General features: G+C 34.5%; 1 protein-coding gene across 12 annotated transcripts in view; it reads right to left on the reverse strand.

Annotated features, from left to right (window-relative positions):
• Positions 1-22617, reverse strand: part of LOC129580554 (small conductance calcium-activated potassium channel protein) — a 138657-nt gene that overhangs the window by 7852 nt on the left and 108188 nt on the right. For 8 of the 12 annotated variants that reach the window (XM_055471086.1, XM_055471088.1, XM_055471087.1 and 5 more), the window contains 7 exons: positions 12233-12274; positions 11999-12092; positions 9185-9295; positions 7586-7713; positions 7432-7501; positions 7258-7359; positions 6189-6370 (listed from right to left, as the gene is read on the reverse strand). In XM_055471086.1, coding sequence (XP_055327061.1) covers positions 6189-6370; positions 7258-7359; positions 7432-7501; positions 7586-7713; positions 9185-9295; positions 11999-12092; positions 12233-12274 — 729 coding nt within the window. Of the gene's footprint in view, positions 1-6188; positions 6371-7257; positions 7360-7431; positions 7502-7585; positions 7714-9184; positions 9296-11998; positions 12093-12232; positions 12275-13373; positions 13510-22617 lie in introns of all 12 variants that reach the window. The other 4 variants (XM_055471091.1, XM_055471090.1, XM_055471084.1 and 1 more) reach the window with 1 other exon arrangement.

Raw genomic sequence — 22617 nt, forward strand, 5'->3', positions numbered from 1 at the left:
CTCTAATTACGTTTTCGATTGCCCCGTATAATCGGATTAAAGTATTTCGGTCTATTTATTCTGGAACTCCCCCGAATGAAAAAGAACATGTGTAAATCATTGATTCCAAAGCCTTTTTGTACACGAAACATCAAAGATCCATTTGGTTTATCAAGACTCAAGAGCCATCAAAATGAATGAAAAATGTCGCCGAAAGGTCAACAATTCTTTTTTTTTCTTCTGTGCGCTCAATTGCAGTCATGAATAATAATGCGCCAAAATAAAGTGAACAGCACCTTAATTGTCAATGTGCTGACATGCAAAAATAAATTGGCCACACAAAAGTAAATACTTATATTGGCCGCACGCGACATATAATATATTAATTATGCTGTCTATGACATCGATACTTTTCAGACACGGCAGCTGTGCAATACCGTGTTTTTTTTTTTGCTGAATTTGTTCCAAAGATTGGCTGCGATTTTTCAATTTTATTCGAGCGTACACATTTCATTTTATTGGCGTGCTTTATATGGGTTGGTCACACTGAGGTCAACAAATGAGGCGATTTTTTCTTTCTTTTTTTCCTGCGGAAATCCTATGAACATACATTGGACTTTCTATAGAGGAAAAAAAACAACATAAAATCAATGAAGCAGCTGACAATATCTAACTGGATTTTGATGAAAAATCATTTTCAATGGAGAGCCTGCGACTGAGAGAGTGGAACGCCTAGCGTGATCGCATTTTGCGTTAGCCGCATTATTTGTTCAGGTCATTTCAAAGCTGATTTTTCATCATTTTTATTGCTCATAGAATGGATTATGTCCTCTTTTTCTGCATTGGCCATTGTGCACACATTTTTGCCCATTGTTCTGCTCTAGTGGTGTTTGTCATAAGTCGATATGATTGCACACTGATACAACATAAATCCAATTAGAGCAACTGGAGGCCAACAGAAAATGTCATGAAATGAAACGAAACGAGAAATATGCGCCCAATCTTGATTGATTCGTTTTGCTTTTAAAAATTAAAACAACGCTTCATTCCAATGGGGGAGAATGAAATTATTAAATTGGTCATTGAACGATTGAATAACTGAAACAATAAGTTAATTGATTTGCCCGAGAAAATTGACCAGATTCGAATTGTATTCAAACGGTGTATTCTGTTTGATGTAGATGTTTTTTTTTATAATTTCATTACAAAAGAGAAAGAGATTGTTTAGTACAAATAGCTTGGGGTTTTCAGGGGAGTTTGTGCCAGTGCCTTTTCAACCGGAAAGTTTTTAGCTCAGAGCTAAACTTGAGTTGATTTCAGCTTTGATTTCAGTCTCAGTGGGTATCGGAACGATATATAAGCCGATTATTATCGTACTTAGTAGTAGTTCAAAAAGAAACAAGAAACAAAAGAAAAACACAACTGGAGAGCTGAACATATAATTCAATTTAATTTGTATTATATTTCGTTAAAACACAATGCTCGACCCGGCTTATCGATCGAAAACTGGAACTGCTGTTGTATCTTTAACACAGTCTAGTTTCGATTGCATCATTTACAGTTTATTTTCGGTTTTACTTTGAAATGCATGGCATGAATAATAGAAGACCTGTATCAAGGACACTAGTGCATTGCACTTGAGTTCTTTTCATTCTTTTATTTCTCTCTTTCTCTTCTTTCTCTATCTCTGTTTGAATTCTTCATGTTTTTTCCCCCCTCAAAATTCATTCAACCTCATTGATGTGAGTATTTAAAAGCCAATATCATTTAGCCATTACAAGCCCCATTAATTTCACTTGCAAATTAGCTTCAACGATACGCTTCTGTCTATCTATCTGTATACGCAGCACAGAAATAGACAAGAGTCATTCGCCCCATCTCAATGACTTTGGTAGCTGCATATACTTTCGAAATATGCTAATCATTTGCTGCCATAAGGTCGAACATAGTGTGTATACCAGGTATATCTTATTTTATGTTCATTGTCAAGGTGCATCAAGCCTACAATGTTCGAATAAGTGTGCGGGACAAAAATCAAGAATAGAAGATTACACACAACGAAAATAAACAACCACACAAGGAAATAAAAATAAACGAAAATTGCACTAAATACAAGTATTAATTCGCTTATCCATTAATTAGTGCAAGCAATATAAATGGGTATGTGCTTTTTGTGCAAAAATCCGAAGGTATTTAATAATCGAAAATAAATTGAGAATCATTTTCAGCTTTACCTAAACTGATTTTTGTGACTTGCTTCTATTTACTTTGGTGGATTTTTGTTCAATAGCATCCATTTACTCCATTCACATTTTGAGCATTTATTTAATTTGGTACATTATTTGTTGGTTATCTATTTTTGATCTATGTGTGGGGTCACACGATGGATTACTTCACATCCAATGCCATACATTTTTTTCTGTTATTTTTGTTTTTTGTTTGTGTGGTAATTTGTCTAAAGAAATGCTTGTTTTTGAGTACTTTTTTGCTCATCATTCTATCAGCAAAATTGTATCCTAAAAATCAAGTGAACAATTGGTTGTTTTAATACTGTTAGAAACGCATGAACGGTTAAAAGACAAAAAGTGTTTTTTTTTTATCCGAGGGAGAAAACAAGAAATTACGAGCGAATTGTATGAATGAAGTGGCATGAACAATGGAAATTAATAGAGCAAGTAACTATAGTAGAAAATGAGTGTGCGAGTGCATATTGCGGCTGATGCACTCAATGTCCGTGCGAATTTGCTGCTGGTGCTACGCGTAAAGCCATTTAAAACTATAATATTGCAATTTGTAATCCGGCTTGCGAACGAATTCAGGCTTCATGTTTATTTCTATTTTTTTTCAACTTTCATTTGTTACAGTTTCTACTGCTGCTTTTGCTTTCGAATGGTGGATAGGAGTGGACGTAGTGAGCGCTCTGTTGTAACTGAAGCTTGACAGAATGTGAAACAAAGTCAAGCGAACAAAAAAAATGCTTAAATAAATCTTTGAATTTCACTCGGGCAATGTGCTTTATTTACGTGCCATGTGTTGCTGGTATTAAATTAACTTGAAACAATGAAAATAAATCCCTAGATAACATTTTATTTGTGGAAGCTAGTGGAGAATCACACAGCAATTTATTTGGCTGGGGTTGAATGTGCAAAAATTCATTTTGGTTTTCACTTGTCACCAACAATTACAGCATACATTCTGTGGGCTCACTACGTTAATTTATTTCATAAATATCAACGCGCCGTAAAACATGGCAATCTCCCACCTCGCTCTATCCATTTTGCTCGTCTCCATTGCTGTACCGAATATCGAGACTGTGTGAGTGTAATTTCAAAATGCTCATGTACTACAAATATTTTACCGAGTCAATTGTGAAAGATGTTTCGAAAACTAACATCTTACATTGCAATACGAGCGCATTTAGTCCGACTGACTTATTCATAGCGGGAGAGCGCCTCAGTTCTGGCAAAATTAAATTAGTATATCTTCAGTACTTATTGGGTTTCATTGAAGATTAATGTTTTGCCTCGCACATTGTCCAGACCATAAATTGAGAGAATGAGGTAACAGGGAGTGTTTGTGCAAGAAATCTTCAAGAATTTTTGTTTTCTAAAGAAATATTGTTATGACTCCCTTGTTCGCTTTCATACAACCTATCTGTTCGACGAACTATTTCACTTCACGTTTACGTTCGAATTGAGCAAATATTGTGGAACCAATTAAAGGCGCTCACTCATATACTTTTTTGTTTCTCATCAACAAGAACTCTAATTGCTACGTGCTCCATGTTATTTTCTACAAACAATCATGTGATACATCTAAGATTACGGATTGGATTTAGTGACATTCGGAAAATCCCACTTGGTAATTCGAATGTCCGTTAGGGTTTGTTAAGTAGTTTCTTCATTTTGCGTAAATTAATCCATTATTTGGTTTTTATCTTCTTCTTGGGGTTCAATAGTTTCATGTTTCATTTATATTAATAGAGGTGACTCGGCCAATTTAATATTACATAAATTCATGTGGATACCAGACAAGTTTTGCGCCGTTGGTTGGAGAGTGTATTTGGTTCAGCGAACCGAGAGGAATCCGATAGTTGATTGCGCATTCAAGTGCGACTGAGCACGTTTTGAATGTCTAATTAAAATCTGTCGCATTTTCACCACAAATTTGTTTCGACGGACATTTGATCCCAATTCAAATCCCCTCTAAATAAAATCTAAGTACCACTGACGTTTATTTTCACAAAATGTAACAATTTTGTTGTGTTGAAACATTTCGCACTAGCATTTGAAACGCGACATTTGAAAACTGAATTAACATTTTAACTGCATTTGACTTGATTTATATAATTTATTTCTGTTTTGAACTATGATTGCCCATTCGAAAATCCAATGTAAATAACTGTAATATATGCGCATTTATTTGGGAGATATGTTTGCTTGCATCTCTACAATCCCGTGGATTTTCGCGAGTTGCAGCGTTAGTAATTGAATAAATCGATTGAAATTGAAACAAATAAAATCGATCCCGTTGATTTCGAGCATGAAACATGTTTGAATATGCAAATGTAAGAATTCGTTATTTTTCTTCTTCATTTTTTTCTTCTATTCAATGTCAAAATCAATTCCAATCATTTCCTTTTTTCCACTGCAGTTCGGTAAATGTGTTTCTCCAGTGCATGTGAAGGAGCACTGGTGAACAGCAACCGCAAAAAAAAAAATCAATGTGGCATTCGTTTTTAATTTGGTTTGATGTTTTGTTGCGGTACTTATCGATTTATTTTTAACGTCGGTATTTTATCGACGTCGCTCATCAATATACATGGCAAGTTATGCAAATTGCTCACACAAAATCGACGAAACGTTTGTTGTTTTCAAGTGAAAAATTTAATCCAATATTGGATTTATGTCTGTGTCTCGGCGTCTGTGTTGGAAATGCCAGTGAGTGTGTGCATTCACATAAGTGCTTGTCAGTAGTTTGCATGTCATGCGTAAATGATGTAGTTTGCAAATGTTCGAAATGGTGCTTTATTTATTTAACAAAATGAAAACATTCCGACATTTTTAAAGGAGCTTATTGTAAGTAGCGGCCTTCTGCAGAATATAATCTCTTGGAAGCTTTCTCTCTCTCTTCCTCCCACTCATTCTTATCAGAATGGAAATCATCTTAATGTCATTTTCTAGAACACAATTGATGGAGGAGGATATCAACGATTGCATCCTTTTTTACTTCGAATTACGGGGCAAAATAATGTAAAACGCAAGCCATTACAGAAAACGGCATTTTATCACGTTGACCGAACTCATAGTGCAAAAAGAGAATTTCGTGTGTCAAGACCGAAAACTGCTGCCGTAATGGAGTCATGTATGAATGCTTGGTGAATTTTCGAGATATGTCCAGTTCGGGCATGTTTGAATCCTTTTTATAATAATTATAATAAGATGGCCTGTCAACCTTGTGCGAAATGCACATCAAGCGATTGCAAATGATTGCTGAACAAAAGACACAAATCGAATTTTGATAAAGAGTTATAAGTTGTCAGTAGTTATTGACAGTGGTGCAAGCAGCTGTACCCAAGTTGGATTAAATGCTTGACGACAATGTTTTTTTTCCTTCAAATGAATCCGTTATTTCGTGAATGTTTGTGCTCAATTGTGTAAGTGTATGTGTGTGTGTGTGTGTGTGCAGTGTTGTTGATGAAACCGGGAAAGCACGCATATCCTGAGAGCTAATATGGAATCAACGATCCGACAAAGGGATCAACGAAAATGATTTTCATATTTTCGTTGAATAGTTCGAAAAATGGGTCAGAAGATTTAAAACTGTCAATCAAAAATATTAAATCCGTAATTTTGAATAATTCAATCCGGCGCTTTGACGTTCGTGTACATGATGTATATGCATTACGGTGCAGAAATCGAAACCAAACGAAGAGATAGAGAACGAACGAACGAACAAAACCAATGAACACAGAATAGAACCAAAAAAAAACAATGAAATTATTTCAAAGTTGATATGTAAGCTTATTGCACTGTCAAAAGCGACCGAAGTGAGTGCTATGTTTATGAATGTAATGTCGAATTTATCTATCGAAATAAGTGAATATGAATAGTGGCCGGTTGTATTTGATTTGTTTTATTGTTGTGATATAGCGATTGAAAGTGACTTGGTTTTTTTGTTTGCTGTGGTGCCTGGTTCATTTTGCTTACCTTGAATGTGGAATTAATAATGGAGAGCCGATCGATGGCGGGGGTATTGTTGGTGTTGGCAAAAGTGTTGCATTGCTTACCGCTGCTGTGTCTGGATGCAGAAAATTCCGTCGGTGTTCGACACGGTCTTGATGTTGCGTCAAACATCGCGTTATGATATCAGGAAGCGCTTCCAATCGTTCCTAATCGAATATAATTCATTCATCATTTGAGTTTGCAACAAGCAATTTGAATTCATACAACGCGAGAAAAGAATCAAATGGGAATGTATACATAAATTGTATTGACAGAAGAAGCTTCAAAAGAAGAAAGATAGTTTAGCTACAGTTTTCCCTTTGAACGATTCTCGAATATACGAAGGGCAGTGAACTGAACTGTATACGCTTTGAATACAAAAATTCATAAAATTGAAAATGAACGACCGAACATGGGTCAAGTGTTGCGAATAATAATTTCCTACACGCATTCGAGTGAAATATGCATGTTACGCTGTATCAAAACCGCGCCAACAAATATACAAATAGCATCTCGCAAACGGACAACTGGCATCAAGTTTGTTGAATACAAATTCAAGTGTACTTCGAGTGTATTGCTTGTGACTTGCCAACCAAATGCACTCGCATTTATTCAGACACATTTTGTATATCTACGAATTGCATTTTATGCAAAAGATATTTTTTTCATGAATAACTTTCACATTTCGCAACAGACTCGCTCTATCTTCCTACTCTTTTGCTGCTTGAGTGAAATTGAAGCGCAACACATAACACACCAAACTTTTTGTTGAAAATTCCATTTTTCAGCAAGAGTTTATGCGTTCTATGTCTGTTAAACTGGAGCTTAACGACAAAAAATAGATGTTAAATTCATCGTGATTGTGCATCTCTTGAGATTTCTGGCACTAAATTTGTAATCTCTTCTCTTTGATTTTCCAACGATTTGTTATTGAAATCATTGGAAAAGAAATGAATAAATTACGATGGTTAATATTATGGTGTGTTTTTTTACTTCGTTCTTCTGTCTGGGCACTTCGAGTGAGTTTTCAGTTTAGATAAATTTATGCACTCACCTGAAGTGTTTGAATCTTATCTTCTAGGTTAGTTAGCCGCTCCTCTACGGCGTCTTGCCTGGTTGACATGTCGGATACGAGTTCATAAACATTATTTTGTATCTGTTGAGTAGTTTAGAAAGAAAAATGGGTCAAAAAATAACTTTCTAGGACATGATAATTGCATTCGCTTACCTTTGCCATATCACTTATAGTGTTTGCATTATCATTCAGCTTTCTTTGTTCCATTTTCACTTTTCGCAAGCTTTTTTTTGTCAGGAAATTAAAAACATTCAGCACATTTTTGCATTTTCGGAAGGGAAACAATTGTTTGTTGTTGTTTACTTACGCATAGATTGCCAACAAGAATTTTCTCTGATGCGCTCGAACTCGTCCGGGGTTCATTCGCTTCACTAACCTCGTATGTTTGTAAATGAGCCAAGTTTCTCTCAGTACATTTGCCGCTGCATTTTTGAGCTGCTCGGATTACATAACATTCGGTGTGTGAGTTTTTTTTTGTTCGATTTGAAACCAAAAGAAAAGTCATGACTTTAAAATATGTACATTTGTTCAAATGGTAATTTTTGTAATATATTCAACTGTGACATTTATATTACAAACTTTGGTGAATTCCATTAAATTTTCAAATGGATAAAAATCGTATGTGACCGCACACTAATACCTCTACAAAATGTGTGGCCAGAGTAGCTAACCGAAGTCAATCCCTTTTCGAATAGTAGATGAATCGGCAATTGATCGACCGCATTCGAAACCCAAAGAAATGCATCCATCTTTGAGTAACAATGAGGGTCAATACATATTTATCGGCCAGAAAACCATAATTCCTCTCACTCGGGAGACCTTTTTCACAACTTTATTTTAACAAAACGATTTTTGTTTTCGTTTATCAACCGAACATCGAATGCCGTTCGAGTGGGATTGTGTGTTTATGTGTTTGCAATTGGTTTTCAGTTTAAAGTTTGTCAACCAAACCGTACTTAGAATTCTTTGTTGAATGTTCGTTTGTATCGATTGACGTCATCATTTGACGACCACTTGATATTTGACTCATTCAAGCAGAATGCATACAAGCGTCTTGTTAATTGAAGAAAATTGCGTCTGCATGTGGTAGTTTGGCGATTTATTTGGTCCGATTAAAGCAGACAACCATTGTGAATTCTTCGTAAAAGATGGAAAAAGTTTAATCGAATCGATTTGTGTGTTGGCATTGTTTATTGATCTACGGTTGTATTAAGATGCATGTGTATGTGTGTGCTTGTCGAACATTTACAAAGTATACTTGAATAATTTCGAACCAGCAACACAATAATTTCCATTTTTTGATCAATTATTCAAATGTGCATTTGGCTGATTACAAACAATGAAGCCACCGAAGATGTGTATATGTATGCGCTGCATAGCGCGTTATTCGCCGTGCTCATCGATGAAACGAATGAGGAGCGAAAACGAACAGAAAATAATCGATAGAAACACTAAAAAAAAAAACAAATTATGCGAATGAATAAAAAATTTGTACATTTTGCCCTATTTATATATATATTGACGGCATTTGGTCATTTGAATCGATTTTATTTCCCATCAATCGTATTACCTTGATGAACTATTTTTGAAGTTTGATAGATTACACCAATGATAAGAGTATCGTACGTCGATTGGCTTTCTATTGGCTTTCTATTGGGTACTACTGTATTAATAAATAAATAACCTTTCCCAATAATAAAATACTGCAGAAATGTATGAGGCTTTAGGCAGATTGTCAATTGCTGATTCATTGAAAAAATGAACATACGATGAAATTGACGACTAATTTCTTTGATGTGAATTAAAATCCACCATACCACCCTAATAGAATGAAATTTATCCATTCCTATTTCAAAATGTGATACAGATAAACGATTGTTGTGTTTACTTGTTTGATCACACTTACCCGTTTGGTCAACTGTGTATCCATCATGAAATTGTGCACGTGCTTTTCGGCACGACTCAATTCCAATTTCCGTGACACCACTGCCACCAGCAGAGCCGTACAACCTGCTCCCTGAAATTTTTTTTAAAAATATTGCCAATCATTTCACCAGCACAAAGAAACTAGCGGTAGGCATGAATGAACATTTCGAAAATCTCTGTAATATTCTGATTTCTTCTGAATTGCAACGTCGCCTCTCAACGTTTCATATAAAATGATATTCAATTCGGTACAATGCATGCAAGACATTGTGAAATTGTAGATGATAATAATGACCTTGCTACGGAACATTTTCTTGTTACGGGAGAGACAAGAAATCAGTATATTGAGTTCGAATCATTCATGTCATTTGGAATTTGATTATTATTGGCATTGTGGAAAATGTTCGCATTTTGAAAATATGTGACAAAAGGAACGAAATAAATCTCTTGCTCAACGTGTCTCCATTAGTCAAACACCATTTATGGTATCCATACATTCGGTTCAGGAAATTGAAATGCAATATTGTGTCTCACATCATCGTGTTGTTGTTCAATAATAATAATAATAGAAAATTTTCATGTTGTAAAACGCCTTTGTTCCGGCAATTGGCTTATGCGAGTACTTCACAGATTTATTCCAACATATATGACACTTTTGTCGAATTCGATTATTTTCCTCGTCAATAAACCGATCCACTTTCCATCCTCGGGCATGCTCAGTTTTCAACAGCTTTCCATAAGTTTATCCTTTCGATTGCACAAAATTCCTGAAATATGCTATGCATTTATGTCGTAAAATTCTGTTGACGTATTATTAATCGTATTGCTGTCAGTCTACAGTATCTGAATCACGCTGCAAATCGTCTGTTGTTTGACACATCTTTGTATTTAGTTCATTTTTCAGGCAGAATACAGCGGGACCGAAGCGAGTTAATGTTAAACAAGTTTTTGCAAATTTGATTCTTCTGTGCTGTGCCTTGCCGTGCAGCTCATTCATTATTATGGAAGCACGCGATCTGAGCTGAAGCATCGAACATATGAACACATTTATGTTGCTGCTGTTTTAGCTACTCAAATCGAGCGCACACTCTACAACATACAACGAACATCTCGACTTACTTTCGACATTGTTTAATAAGTGATGAAGGCAACAACGACCGAATGTCGGTCGGCCGCCTGAAAATCATATGGCGACGGAGAGCAAACAAAAGAAAATCCCCATAAATAATTGATCACGAGCAAATTTGGCTAGTAATAAGCAATATTACAAGCATTAACATTCATTGTTTGTATAAAAGCTGATATAAATAGACGGGCATTTCGGAAGTTGCTTCCTCTCATCAGTGTGAAATGAACATTAGGCTGGGGGGGAAATTAAATAATAAATTTAATCATACTGAGAAACACGAATTATTTAAACAAAGTACATAACAAATGGTCCGGCATGCGCATTCATGTCCATGGCATGCCGACAATGCAGCGAGAGCTCTGTGCGATCGATGCTTCTTCAATAGTTTGATGGAGTGTGATATGATTGCGATTAAGCACGCAATCATATTGCCCGTTCCATAGGACCAAGACCAAAAAAAAAAAAAAACAGAACAATGATAGGAATCGATGGTTTATCTCATTAAAAGTAACGAGAAATATTGCTTTTCTGAAAATTGCTTCGCTCTGAGCTTTTCATTTTGATTGTTTTTATAACTTTCACTTGATTGAACACATCGACTGGGAATAAATACGAGCAAATTTTACAATACTGCACACACACGAAGCAAAAGGCCAGGCAAAACAAGAAGATTGTGTACGATAAGTCAATTCGGCGTCAACTGACCTATCGAGTCGAAAAATGCAATATCATTTGAATCACGTACACGGTGCCCGTTGCGGTAGTTCAACAGATTTGTTTGTGACTGAGATGAGATGTGAGACGGCAATCAATTTTTCTGTTCAGGCATTTTGTATCCATTCGGCTGCCGAACCAGATCTCGTATTCAAATACGAAGCGTAGTTTTGTGCAATCAAATCCGGGACAATGTGTTGAACTGTGAAGTTGAATTAAAACACAAATCACCGTATGCTGCCAATGAAATATCGCCACTCACGAGTGTCCATGTAACCATGGTAAATTTTGCATGACGTTGGCCCAACGCAAACATCACGTTTGATTTCTTTCACGCAGTGTGGATGGTCAATTGGTTTCTCCATTTGTGTGTTTTGCGACCTAATCTTTGGCACAAAAACTGGCTGCGTCAAATGGCCGCTCCCGCTTTGGTTGCTAACAACATATCTCTGCAATGTGTTGTTTACACGGAAACTACAGCATTCTAAATTATTTACATTGATTTTGGGAACCATTTCCTTTTCTATGTAGAGTTTGAGAGATTGAATGAGATTCATTGTCGATATGCAGGCCCGAAGATAAATTATTCTCTCGTCTGCTCATCCTTCCTCGACGCCTTGATCATCGTGTGCGTATATGGCGTTGTTTGCTGTTTGTTCAATGGGTTTCGTATATCTAATTCCACTCATCTGTCAATGCCATATACGGTTCTTTGCTGTTCTTCTTCCGTCTCAGCTCCAAAAATGACAAATATTATTTACCAACGTTTTTCGATCGCTGGTGATTTAGTTTCGCTAAACTTCCGTTGCTGCTGTTGATTATCTTGGGTTTGGGATTTGATTTTCTTTATATTGTTTTTTTTTTCGTTTTTTTTTCTGTGTTCATCCTCGTCTCGGATCCCACTCTATTTTTTTTTTAGCCATATGAATAATTGATGTGGTTAAAACTTACCATTATTCCAGTAGATACAGCGATGCCACGGCCGCAATAAGTGTTCGGTACAATATCTCCGAAGCCAACGCTCAAAAATGTAATAGCAATCAGCCTTTATGGCCAAAGACAAATGAAACGCACGGAAAATTCGATATCAATATTATTTTGTGTTTGGTTTTTGTTTGTGGTATTGAAAGGGAAAATAGTTTGTATGAAAGCGAAACATGGCTATGCCATGGCATTTAAACGTACCACATCGAGTTAAGCAGGTTGGCATGTTCCTCGTCGTGAAATCTATATTGAATGATCAAACCCGGGGCATACGGGACGCAACGCGACACGAAATCGATGAAAGAAATGAAATGGGAAATAAACGAAATATTTCGCGTTGAATATATTTCAATCTGTTCATATCATTTGTTTTGTGTATTTTTCGTTCGTCGTCAAGTAGCTCAATCAAGCGAAGCGTAAATCTCATCAGCACATTTGTGCAGATGAATGCAACATAACTTGTTGTGTTGTCAACATTTGTTCGTGCATTCATATGTCTGAATGTGTGTGAAATATAATTTCGTTTTAGTTTTAATCAGCTGCGTTTCCGATTTACATTTCGATTTTTTTTTCTCTCTCTAGTTTCAACAGTTTCTTTGTTCATTTGTTATACAATGTGAAACTGCCACAAAAATCATCCAGCAGAAAATTTCCTTCGTGCACATTTCATTGGGTCCGATTAATTTGCTAGTTTCCTATTTCCGCCGCACTCGATGATGGTTTTGAGTGCTGCTACATTTTCGAGCGTTTTATTTTGCAAGTCTTTTCATCGCTGTTCAATGTGAAGTGTTTGATTCGCGGTTGTGGGTGGTCGTCGTCGTTGTTGTTTTTATTGTTACTGTTTGCTGAATCGCGGGCATCTTTGTTTGTTGGTAACAAAGATGGCTCTTTAGCGATTGCATACACGTTTTGTATTTGGTGTGTGTGTGTGTGTATGTGTGTTTGGTGCTTTTACGATATAATACGTCGAACGCTTTGCGCGTTCATTTTCCAATCTGGGTGATGACGGAAAACTTGGTCGGTTTTCCAGTCGTGTCAAATGCGATGACATTATTCATTTTTTTTTTTGTTCTGTGTGTGTGTAGGAGTGGTTTGGTTTTGCTTGTTTGGTGATTGTGCTCGACAGGATTTTGAGAATAGAGTGACATTCTCAAATTTTTTGGTTTGTTTTTTTTTGCCTTGTGTTCGTAATATTATTTCTGATGCTACATATATGGTTGGTTCACGTTGCGAATGAGTAATATATATATATATATAGATTGGTGAAATGTGATAAATTGCAAGAAGACACACACGAGGAGCGAGAGATCATCACACACAGCAAAGGGAATTGAATACTTACCACCATGCCACAAGTTAACGTAATGCCTCGGCCGCAATATGTATTCGGAACTATATCTCCGTACCCAACACAAAGAAACGTGATCGCCGTCAGCCAAAAGGCATTCAGAATGTTGGCGAACTCTTCGTCATGATTACTTTGTTGTTTGTGTTTATTTAATTCATTTAATTTTTCAATGTTCATTTAGTTTTTTTTTTTTTAAATACAAATCACGCGCGATTTTTCAAACCGTATTTCATGTTCATGTTTTTTTGGCCAGTTTTTAAATTGAATTGCAGTTCGATTTATTTTTTTGTTTTTAATTTTTTTTTTTTTTGGTGAAGGACATCAAAATTCAACAACATTTAGTGGACGATGTGTGTATGTATAAAAATTTTTTGGTGACAACGGTAAGGATACATAAACGACATTTAGTTTATATCATCAAACGGTGTTGTTGTTTTTTTTTTTTTTAATTTGAAAAGTTTTTTTTTTGTTCATTGTTTCGTGTGTTTGTGTTCGATGTGTATAAAGGATAGACAATAAAACATTTATTTCGAATTGTAACGGTTTTTGTGTCGTTGGTGTCAACAAAGTTGTGGTTACACGGTACGCAAAAACACATTTTTATATTTGGTATACGTTTGCATTTGCAAATTGATCGTTTTGGCAAACACATGAGGAACAAACGGTGAGGAAAGAAAAGATAGAGAAAAACAACAATTATTCAAAATATATGGAAATAAAATATTTCAAAAATAAAACAAAAAAAATTAAATAAATAACAAATCGATAACAGAAAGGAGTTGACAGTTTCGAATTTCCATTGACAACGGTATCAAATCGTACTTTATGAAAATGTCATGAAAAAAGGATTAAAAAAATAAAACGAATGGCTGAAATCAGAGCAAATGATACGTGGTGGCTGATATGAATGATCGGCTGCTTGTCAGACAAATTTACATACTATCCATCAGATTCTCTCATGAATGAAATAGAGAGAGAGAGAGAGAAATCATGTCATGGTTCCTACACCTCTGTTGCGATGCTAATAAAACAAGACACACATTCCATAAAAACATTGTTTTTTGCTTGGTTTGTCGTGATTTCATTCAAAACGCACATTATAACCAAATCTTATCCTATCCATTAACAAAATTCATGAGTAATTAGCGGTGCAAATATAACTTAATACCGACAGCACATCTGTGAATAATAGACCTAAACCTGGTATATGTATATATAGAGATATATGCATTTGAGGTCAATTGGGTGGAAACATGTGGTGAATATGTTAATAAAACTTCCATTTTTGGTTCGGAAACAATATATATAATATAGATATATACACACACACATGAAAACGATACAACAGAACCAAACCCAATGCGTGATTCCCTCCTTACGAAATGATGATACCCAATTATTATTCACTTAGGTGCTTGCGCAAGTTGAGTTTGCAAAACTTTCAGTAATTTGTCCGTATTTGCTGCTCCGTTAAGTAGGTAATCAAAGTCAAAAGTCTAATTACCACACAATATTTCGCACTATCGCGAATAATTTCATCAAATTCTCTAAATACGTATTAAATGAACGAACGTGAGCGAAAACAAACAATAGGTAAAGAACAAAATAAAACAACAACTAAAACAACATAGGTAGAAAACAGCCGAACGCAAATCAAATCAAGATATAGCTGAGGTTTACTAAATTATGATCAGCGATATTTCTTCTTTTTTTTTTCTGTAAAAGCAACACGTGGTTTTTGCGGTGATTTGCGTGCAGTTTTCTTTATTGTTTTCTATGTGGATGTAGCTAAAGAGACGTTTCATTTGTTCAGTCAACGTTTGTTTTCTTGTTTTTTTTTTGCGTGAAAAACATAATTTACTTGATACTTTCGGTTTTTACGTATTCAATTGGTTGCGACACGTGAATTTGATGATTGAAATGCTTAAGTTGTGTGTCAAAAAAAGCAAAACTAATAAACAAGAATAATGATAAATTGCTGCGCACTGGTGAAGCGATGATTGATATTTAAATGCACTCACTAAACCAATTGACCAACAATGAACTTGACTTTTTGACGACCAACAACATTTCTGTTTCAAGGGTGGTGATGGTTACATTTGGTTCATTACTGCTCAATGATTATGAACTGTTTTCTAATTTCCTTTTGCTGAAAAAAAAAAATATTGCAATGAAATTGCTTTCTCTGCGTGAACAAAATCGAAAATATTTCGACATTTTGCAGTATGGTAGTAGTCCAATATATAGAGCATTTTGTAGTTGAATATGTGTTTGTGTGTGCGTGTGTGTTTTTCTTTATTGTCACTTTGAAATTTCGAATGAAACGCAAAACAAAATAGAATCGAAACAAATATCTAAACTGAAAATCAGGTGTTTGCAAAATAAATAGTAGTATACATTGTTTGATTTTGGTCTTGAATAAAATATAGCCTACATTTGTACAATTTCAAAGCTATGAGCTTTCTACAGTATAGTGGATTATTCATAACAAATCGATTTTCGTATGACTTTTTCTCTATCGCATCTATTCACATCTGTCTTTGTGTTTAGTGTTTGGTCTTGTTTTGAATCTAAACAATTTTGTGATAAGCGTTTATTGTTGTTTATACTCATCTTATTTTCTCAAAAGAATTATTAGCAGCTGTATACAGAAAGGCAAAAATAGATAGAAACCAATAGATTATAAACTTTATCTTCTCTAGCACAAGCAAAATCTAATGGAATAAACCACAACTATGTGGAATGAAGTAAGTGAGTAGTTTCAATCTCTCAAATGGGAAATATACACACAGTTTGAACGAGTCGTGATGAATCTCAATGCAAAGAATAGTGAGCAATTCAATTTACAATAATTGGTGGTAATTGGCTTATCCATTGAATGGATTGACTTTTATTGAACTCAAGAAAATGCATTTTAATCGATATTCTTTTCAGTTCAAACGCAAAGTACACTTCATCATAAATGGCATTTTCATCATTCATTTCGCCTCTCTTTTATGTGTGTGTGTGTGTGTGTGTGTGTGTGAGTATACCAGTTCATTCATTCAATTTTCCACTTTGGTGGTTTTGCCACTCTTCGCATTAAATGCATTTCATTTATGAAAATTGAACGTTAAATAGGAAAAAGTGATGAGAAACCTGTGAAAAGGCCTTATTGTGAGCCCCTTTTTTCTCGGTCTTTTGACATTTCAACACACATTTTAATGTACATATATGTGCAATGTGCATCATATGTAATGCATTCAAGTGTATATTTCACTAATTACGTTTGGGATGAAATGCATTTATTCGCAATTAAAAATTAATATCTTTAATGATAATGCCAAAAGTGAATTGTTTGCGCATCGTTTTTCTGCGTAATTCAATTTCTCGACAAGATTCATTTGAGTAATTTCTCATTTTCCATTCAGTTGAGTGAAAAGCCAATTAAAAACCATTTACCACGCCCAACAAAATTTATTTGAATGAAGTTTTCGAATATACGACGGGGTGGCGGTTCATCTTTTTTCAATTGTAAATTAATTAAACATTGGCATTAGAGGTGTCACCAATGTGCATAAAGTTACACAACCCTTTATAACCTTTTCATATTGCTCAAATGCTTGTTTTGCCATACGATACACAAGTTCAAACTAATTGAGAGAAAGTTTGTTCCTATATTTGGAATTATTTACAAATCTAATTAAAGCGGATAGCAGAGGAAGAGCGAGGAAGAAAGAGAAGAGAAGCGTTGAGAATGAAGAGATTTTACCCTAGAGAATAGAATATGGAACAAGTTGTGGATTTTACACAGAAAGAACTTTGTTTTCGATTTGTGGATAAATTGCTTGGTTTATTTGTGTTGTGTGTTTCTCATTTTGAATTATTTGCGAGCAAGAGATTCGCTTTCGTCTTTGAAAGTCTTTCCGTATAGTTTAGCATGAAGTTCATGATCTTCTATTTCCAATGAATTTCGTATAAAAAAGTAGTTGAACAAATTTGGTATTTTTATTTTTTATTTGTATGAAGGAAAGAAAATTGTATCAGATCAAAGTTGATTGAATTTAGGCTGACGAATACAGCATTTAACTTATGTTTTGTCGTTCGAGTTGTTTATTGGTGTAAATTTTTTCTTATAAGAAAATATTCTCGCATTATTGAATATATTCTCGCATTTTTTGTAAGATTTTTGATAGGTAACCGTTTGATGGAGGGTATATAAATATATACACATAACGTCAAGCGACATCAATGAGGTGAAAATGCTGAATTTCCAATTTGATTCGATATACAAATAATTCAAAATGTAAACAGCGCGTATGACATTTTCACGAGAGTCTGATGTTTGGCCGATTTTCAAAGCAGCAACAAAAATTCAAACTAACGACCGTTTAAATGCTTCCAACGAAAAAGCAAACAAATTGATAAAAAGAATAGTATCGTTTTTTCCTCACAACAAAAAAAAAGCGTCGACAAAAATGTGTTTCTTTTGTTTGAAAAAAAAAATACTTATAGCGTACACAATAAAATATTACATATACAAACAACGACAGAAAAGAAAAGAAATAAGGGACAAAAATACGGGGAAAAACAGAAGAATTAACTGGATGGTAAAATTAAACTCTGGCTTACATTAAAATTATGGTTTCTGTGTTGAATTTCGTCTTTCAATACTTGTTTTTTTTGGTTTGTTCGTTTATGTTTGGTTCAAATAAAAACTGGCCAAGAAATTATTGAGCGATTTTATGTTATTCTATAGCTGAGCGGATCGTATGCAATAGAATAACGACGGTTGAACTAGCGTTTCTTTTCGCAATAAATATCGTAATTTATAGGCGACGTGGATGGGATACGGAAAAGAGGACATTTACATGGCTATTAGAGAATGCAAACTTGCTTTTCGACTTGGTTTCGATTGACAATACAATTTTGTATACTTCGTTTTGACTTTGTCTTTTTTTTCTCTCTCTCTAAATCCTTAGAAAAATCGCGATCTTTGTTGTGTGTGATGGTGTGTGTTTAGTGAACACTGTGCAAATTATTGCTTGACGACGGTTGCGCGTAGAAGGAAATTTTCTGGGATGATTTTTGTTTTTGCATTTGTTTTTTTTTTTTTCATTTTGAACAAAGTTCCTGGGCTAAATTCAAAATTTGAGACAGTTTATTAGTTTTTTTTTTCGGTTGAATAAACTTATTATGAAGAAAACGAAAAACGGAATAACTTGAAAAGAACTAAATTTGTATAAAGATTGAAAAATCAAAGGTGAAAACATTTCAAGCAAAAATATGCTTTGAACAAAATTGAAAAATAAAACGATTGTCGAGAAACATGCACTTGAACAATTTTTCATCATTTTGGTATTGATTATTTGGGAAATGAATTTGAAAAAAGCGCTAAAAAAAACGGCGGCGGCGTAAAAATTGTACTTCTAGGTCATTTAATCGATTCACGCGTAATGCCCAGCAAAAGCATGCTCCACTGCATAATAATAAACAAATCGATTGATTCGATCGATGCATGAAACTGTGTAGAAATTTGGGTTAAATTGCTCTTCATTGAAGTTCGATTTCCATTTTATTCATTATTAATAATTTCGAAAATTGCGATATGATTTAAAGCGCTTGAAAAAATGTGCTGTAAGTTCGATCGAAAACGAGTCTTCCACAAACATTTTACTGGATTTGATAATGTGAATTAGCAAAACAAAGCAATTTACGCTTAAAAAAAAACGGTTTCAAGAAATAAATCAACAACAATCACAAATAAAAGTGTTCAAATCGTTCTAATAAATAAAATCGAGTAATTTTTGTTTCATAAATTAAGAATTTGTTTTTAAATATAGGTTCTCATTATGGCGATGGAGAATTCCATCGATATGCATGGAAAGCAGATAATTAAAACCATCCGAAATACGCTTAACAATTACATTGAAAATACACAGTAAATAGGATAATGTTTTTAGAAAAAAAAGTTCGATGCTCAAATTGTTATTAATTTTATATGTTCATTTTGAACAAAAACTGCGAGAGAGATAGAGAGAAAGAGAGATAAAAACAACTAAAAATGATTCAAAATGCAAAAAGTTTCGTATCCATATCGCATTTGTTATATATGGCAAACCGAATTGGGTCGACTGCCGATCGGCAGACAAACAGTTCAACAAAGCAAGGGCACGAGAGTGGCAATTCATTTAAACGAATTTTTGCAAAAAAGGCTTTTGCTTTTTATATGTTCATTCAATCGCAACGTTTGCAATTATGCATAAGCATAAGCATATATGGATATGGCACTTTTTGCATTGACTTAATTTACACTACATAAAAAAGTTAACGATTTTGAGAGAAAGAGAAATGTAAAATCTAAATAATTCATCAGAAATGTAAATTGGAACAAGAATCCAATCGAAATACTAGTTTTACTAATAATAATTGGCCAAAATAGAATCTATTGATTCAACCAAAAAATGATACCAACAAAACTAAACAAAAAACTCAAAAATACCGAGAGACGAATATAAAAAATGAAACTAAAAATTAATGATTTATCAAATGAACGAAAAAAGCGTAGAAATATAACAAGCCGATGAGCGAAATTATAACATCAAATCATTTTCTTATTCGATTATGTTGCTCTATTTTTTGTTTCATATATTGTTTCAATAGAAAAAAAAGGCGTTCCTGATTTATTTATCATGACAATTGAGATGTTACTGCTTTGTCTTGCACTTGCTTACAAACGCTCTTGTTTCAATCGGTTCACGAATTTAGATTATTGATGTCGAAAGTGTACTATAGGTGTTTGTATGTGTTTGTGGTGTTGATGTTATAAAAAGCAATGAATTCAATTCTTTGTCCGACCTATGTACATTCCTTGTTGTAGTTGTTTTTCTCTTATCTCAATAAAGTGTCTCATGTTACGAATGAAACTTAATAAAAAAGCACAAAATGATAATTTAATGATATTTTAATTGAAGTTTTCCATTGGTTTTTGCATATGTCTATGCATCAATATTTGTCACTTTGTCTAGTTTCATGTCTGATGGTATCGTGCTGTGATTTATTGATTTCGATGTGTGCATAATCTAGTATAAGAGAAATGGCTACGGGCATGATGGAGATGATATGCGGTGTATGTATGCATGTGTGTGTATGTGTTTGTCTTTGTGAGGAAGCTATTATTCAATTCAAATTTAAATCAAAATTCACTGGAAAATCCTTAAATCAAGTCCAACATGCCAAACGAAATAAACCAATGGAATGGCCTTTTTGGTACAATAACCCAAAGAAAAAAAAATGAAAATAACAAAAGAAAAAAAAAACGAATGTGTAACATGCAATCGATGCCAATTTTGGAACACAAATTCGGTCCGACCGATTTCGAAGTGATAGACGAATGTCGGTTTTTGTTTTAATGAATCGCATCATGAAAATTTAATTCAAATTTCCCTCGTATTCATCCGGAAGGGCACACGCAAGATTGAACAAGAACATTTTGCTCAAATTCAAATTTATTCATTTGACGTTCCATGTAAAAAGCTATATGTGCAGATAAGTCTATGTGTGTGTGTATGTATGTGTGCTGTGGCTTTGCGTTTTTGCGTGTGCTAATTTGCTGCTTTGACTATTGAGTCGGTCGGTTGACCACATTTTCCCTCGAATTGAAATTCACAGCCTATTAACTTTGGTACTGGCCACATCCGATATGCCCAAATGCCCAAAAGCATCTGTCATTATGAATGCAAATCGCTGTTGCTTAACTCATTACACGTTTTCATCGTGTAGCAATGATTTCGTATCAATATTGGTTTGCTCTTGGATTCACTTGCGCCCCGGCAAATACATATTCCGCACATTTCAACATAAACAGATGTTGGCTTTGCACGAAGGGAATTTGGTATGTGTTATTTTTTTGCACCCTCCCCTCGCTTCATATTCTTGTACAAACTGATTTCGAGCGGTTTGTCAGCAGTTATGCTGCCAAAATAAGCTCATTCGGTAGATTAGTGTTGGATTATTGAGATAAATGTGACTTGATTAAAGGCAATAAAAGCCATTTTTTGTTGATCGAAGTGCAAACCTGTTTGATTCAATTACTGATTTGGCCCAAACGAATGGGAATAGAATTTAGTGGAAGCAATTTGCATTTCGGTCCGAAAATCCCATCGTTATATTTCAGAAGCTTAATGAAGTATTCCGTTTTGTGTGATAAATTGCGATTCAATTGCAATAATTAACAGTGATTTAACGAATGGAAAATTGAATTGAATAAATAACGGATATGGGCTCATTTAATTCGTATATATAGTCGGTACATTGTATATTCTGAATTTGTGCTCTGTGGGCAATTTAATTTTTTCACAGTTCATCGAAACCGAATTCCGTGCAAAATTGACAAAATCGTAATCAATAGATGGCATATGTGTTCCATCGAAATGCAAATGAAACAACAAAAACAACAACAATAACACACAAATGAATGACATCATTTCATCCATATGACTGACCAATGGAAAATAAGCCTCCGAACAGAAAATCGATCACATGGCAACTGGATTTCATTAAAAGTTCAATCAAAATAAATATCAAGAATGAAAGTAAAACTGATAAAATACAAATGATTCGAATCAGCGATTTGGAATCACATTTACTATTCAGAATATTGTTGCGCATGCAAATTTGATGCTTTCTAGCTGTAAATCATGAATGTGATTCGAAATCCTTGCGATTGAATGGAATAATCATAAATAAAATCGTCTGATTTGGACGTTAGTTACTGCAAAACAAATGGAATTTTATACGTGTATTTAATGGACACAAATTTGTGTGGACTTTTATTTATGGATCCAGTTTCCGTGTGTTCATGTACATAATTGTTGTGAGTGTGCGTGTCTCTGTGTGTGTGCGCACACATGAGAATTGTATGGTGGTCAACGGTGAAATAATTATCCCTCTTTAACTTTTGTTTCTGTCGTTAATGTTCTTTTGCATGCAAGCGAATAAACACAGAATCAAACGAAAACTCAAAAACAACAACCCATGTATTCTTAAACAATGAACACATGGAACTACACGATGGAACGAAAACGAACACAAATTCGGAGTTGTAATGGTCACGAGAGAGATTGGTGAATATCAGAGAGAATTAAATAAAATACGAAAAAGTCACACAACAAATAGATGTAAATTTTCGGCAAAAAACGAAAACGAAATCGAGCTAAAACCATCTGAAGGTTGAAGAAATAAAAGAAAATTACACGAA

The sequence above is a fragment of the Sitodiplosis mosellana genome, unplaced genomic scaffold (assembly GCF_009176505.1).
Source record: "Sitodiplosis mosellana isolate CC-2019 unplaced genomic scaffold, AAFC_SMos_1.0 Smas_scaffold_1, whole genome shotgun sequence".
Classification (NCBI taxonomy): Eukaryota; Metazoa; Arthropoda; class Insecta; order Diptera; family Cecidomyiidae; genus Sitodiplosis; species Sitodiplosis mosellana.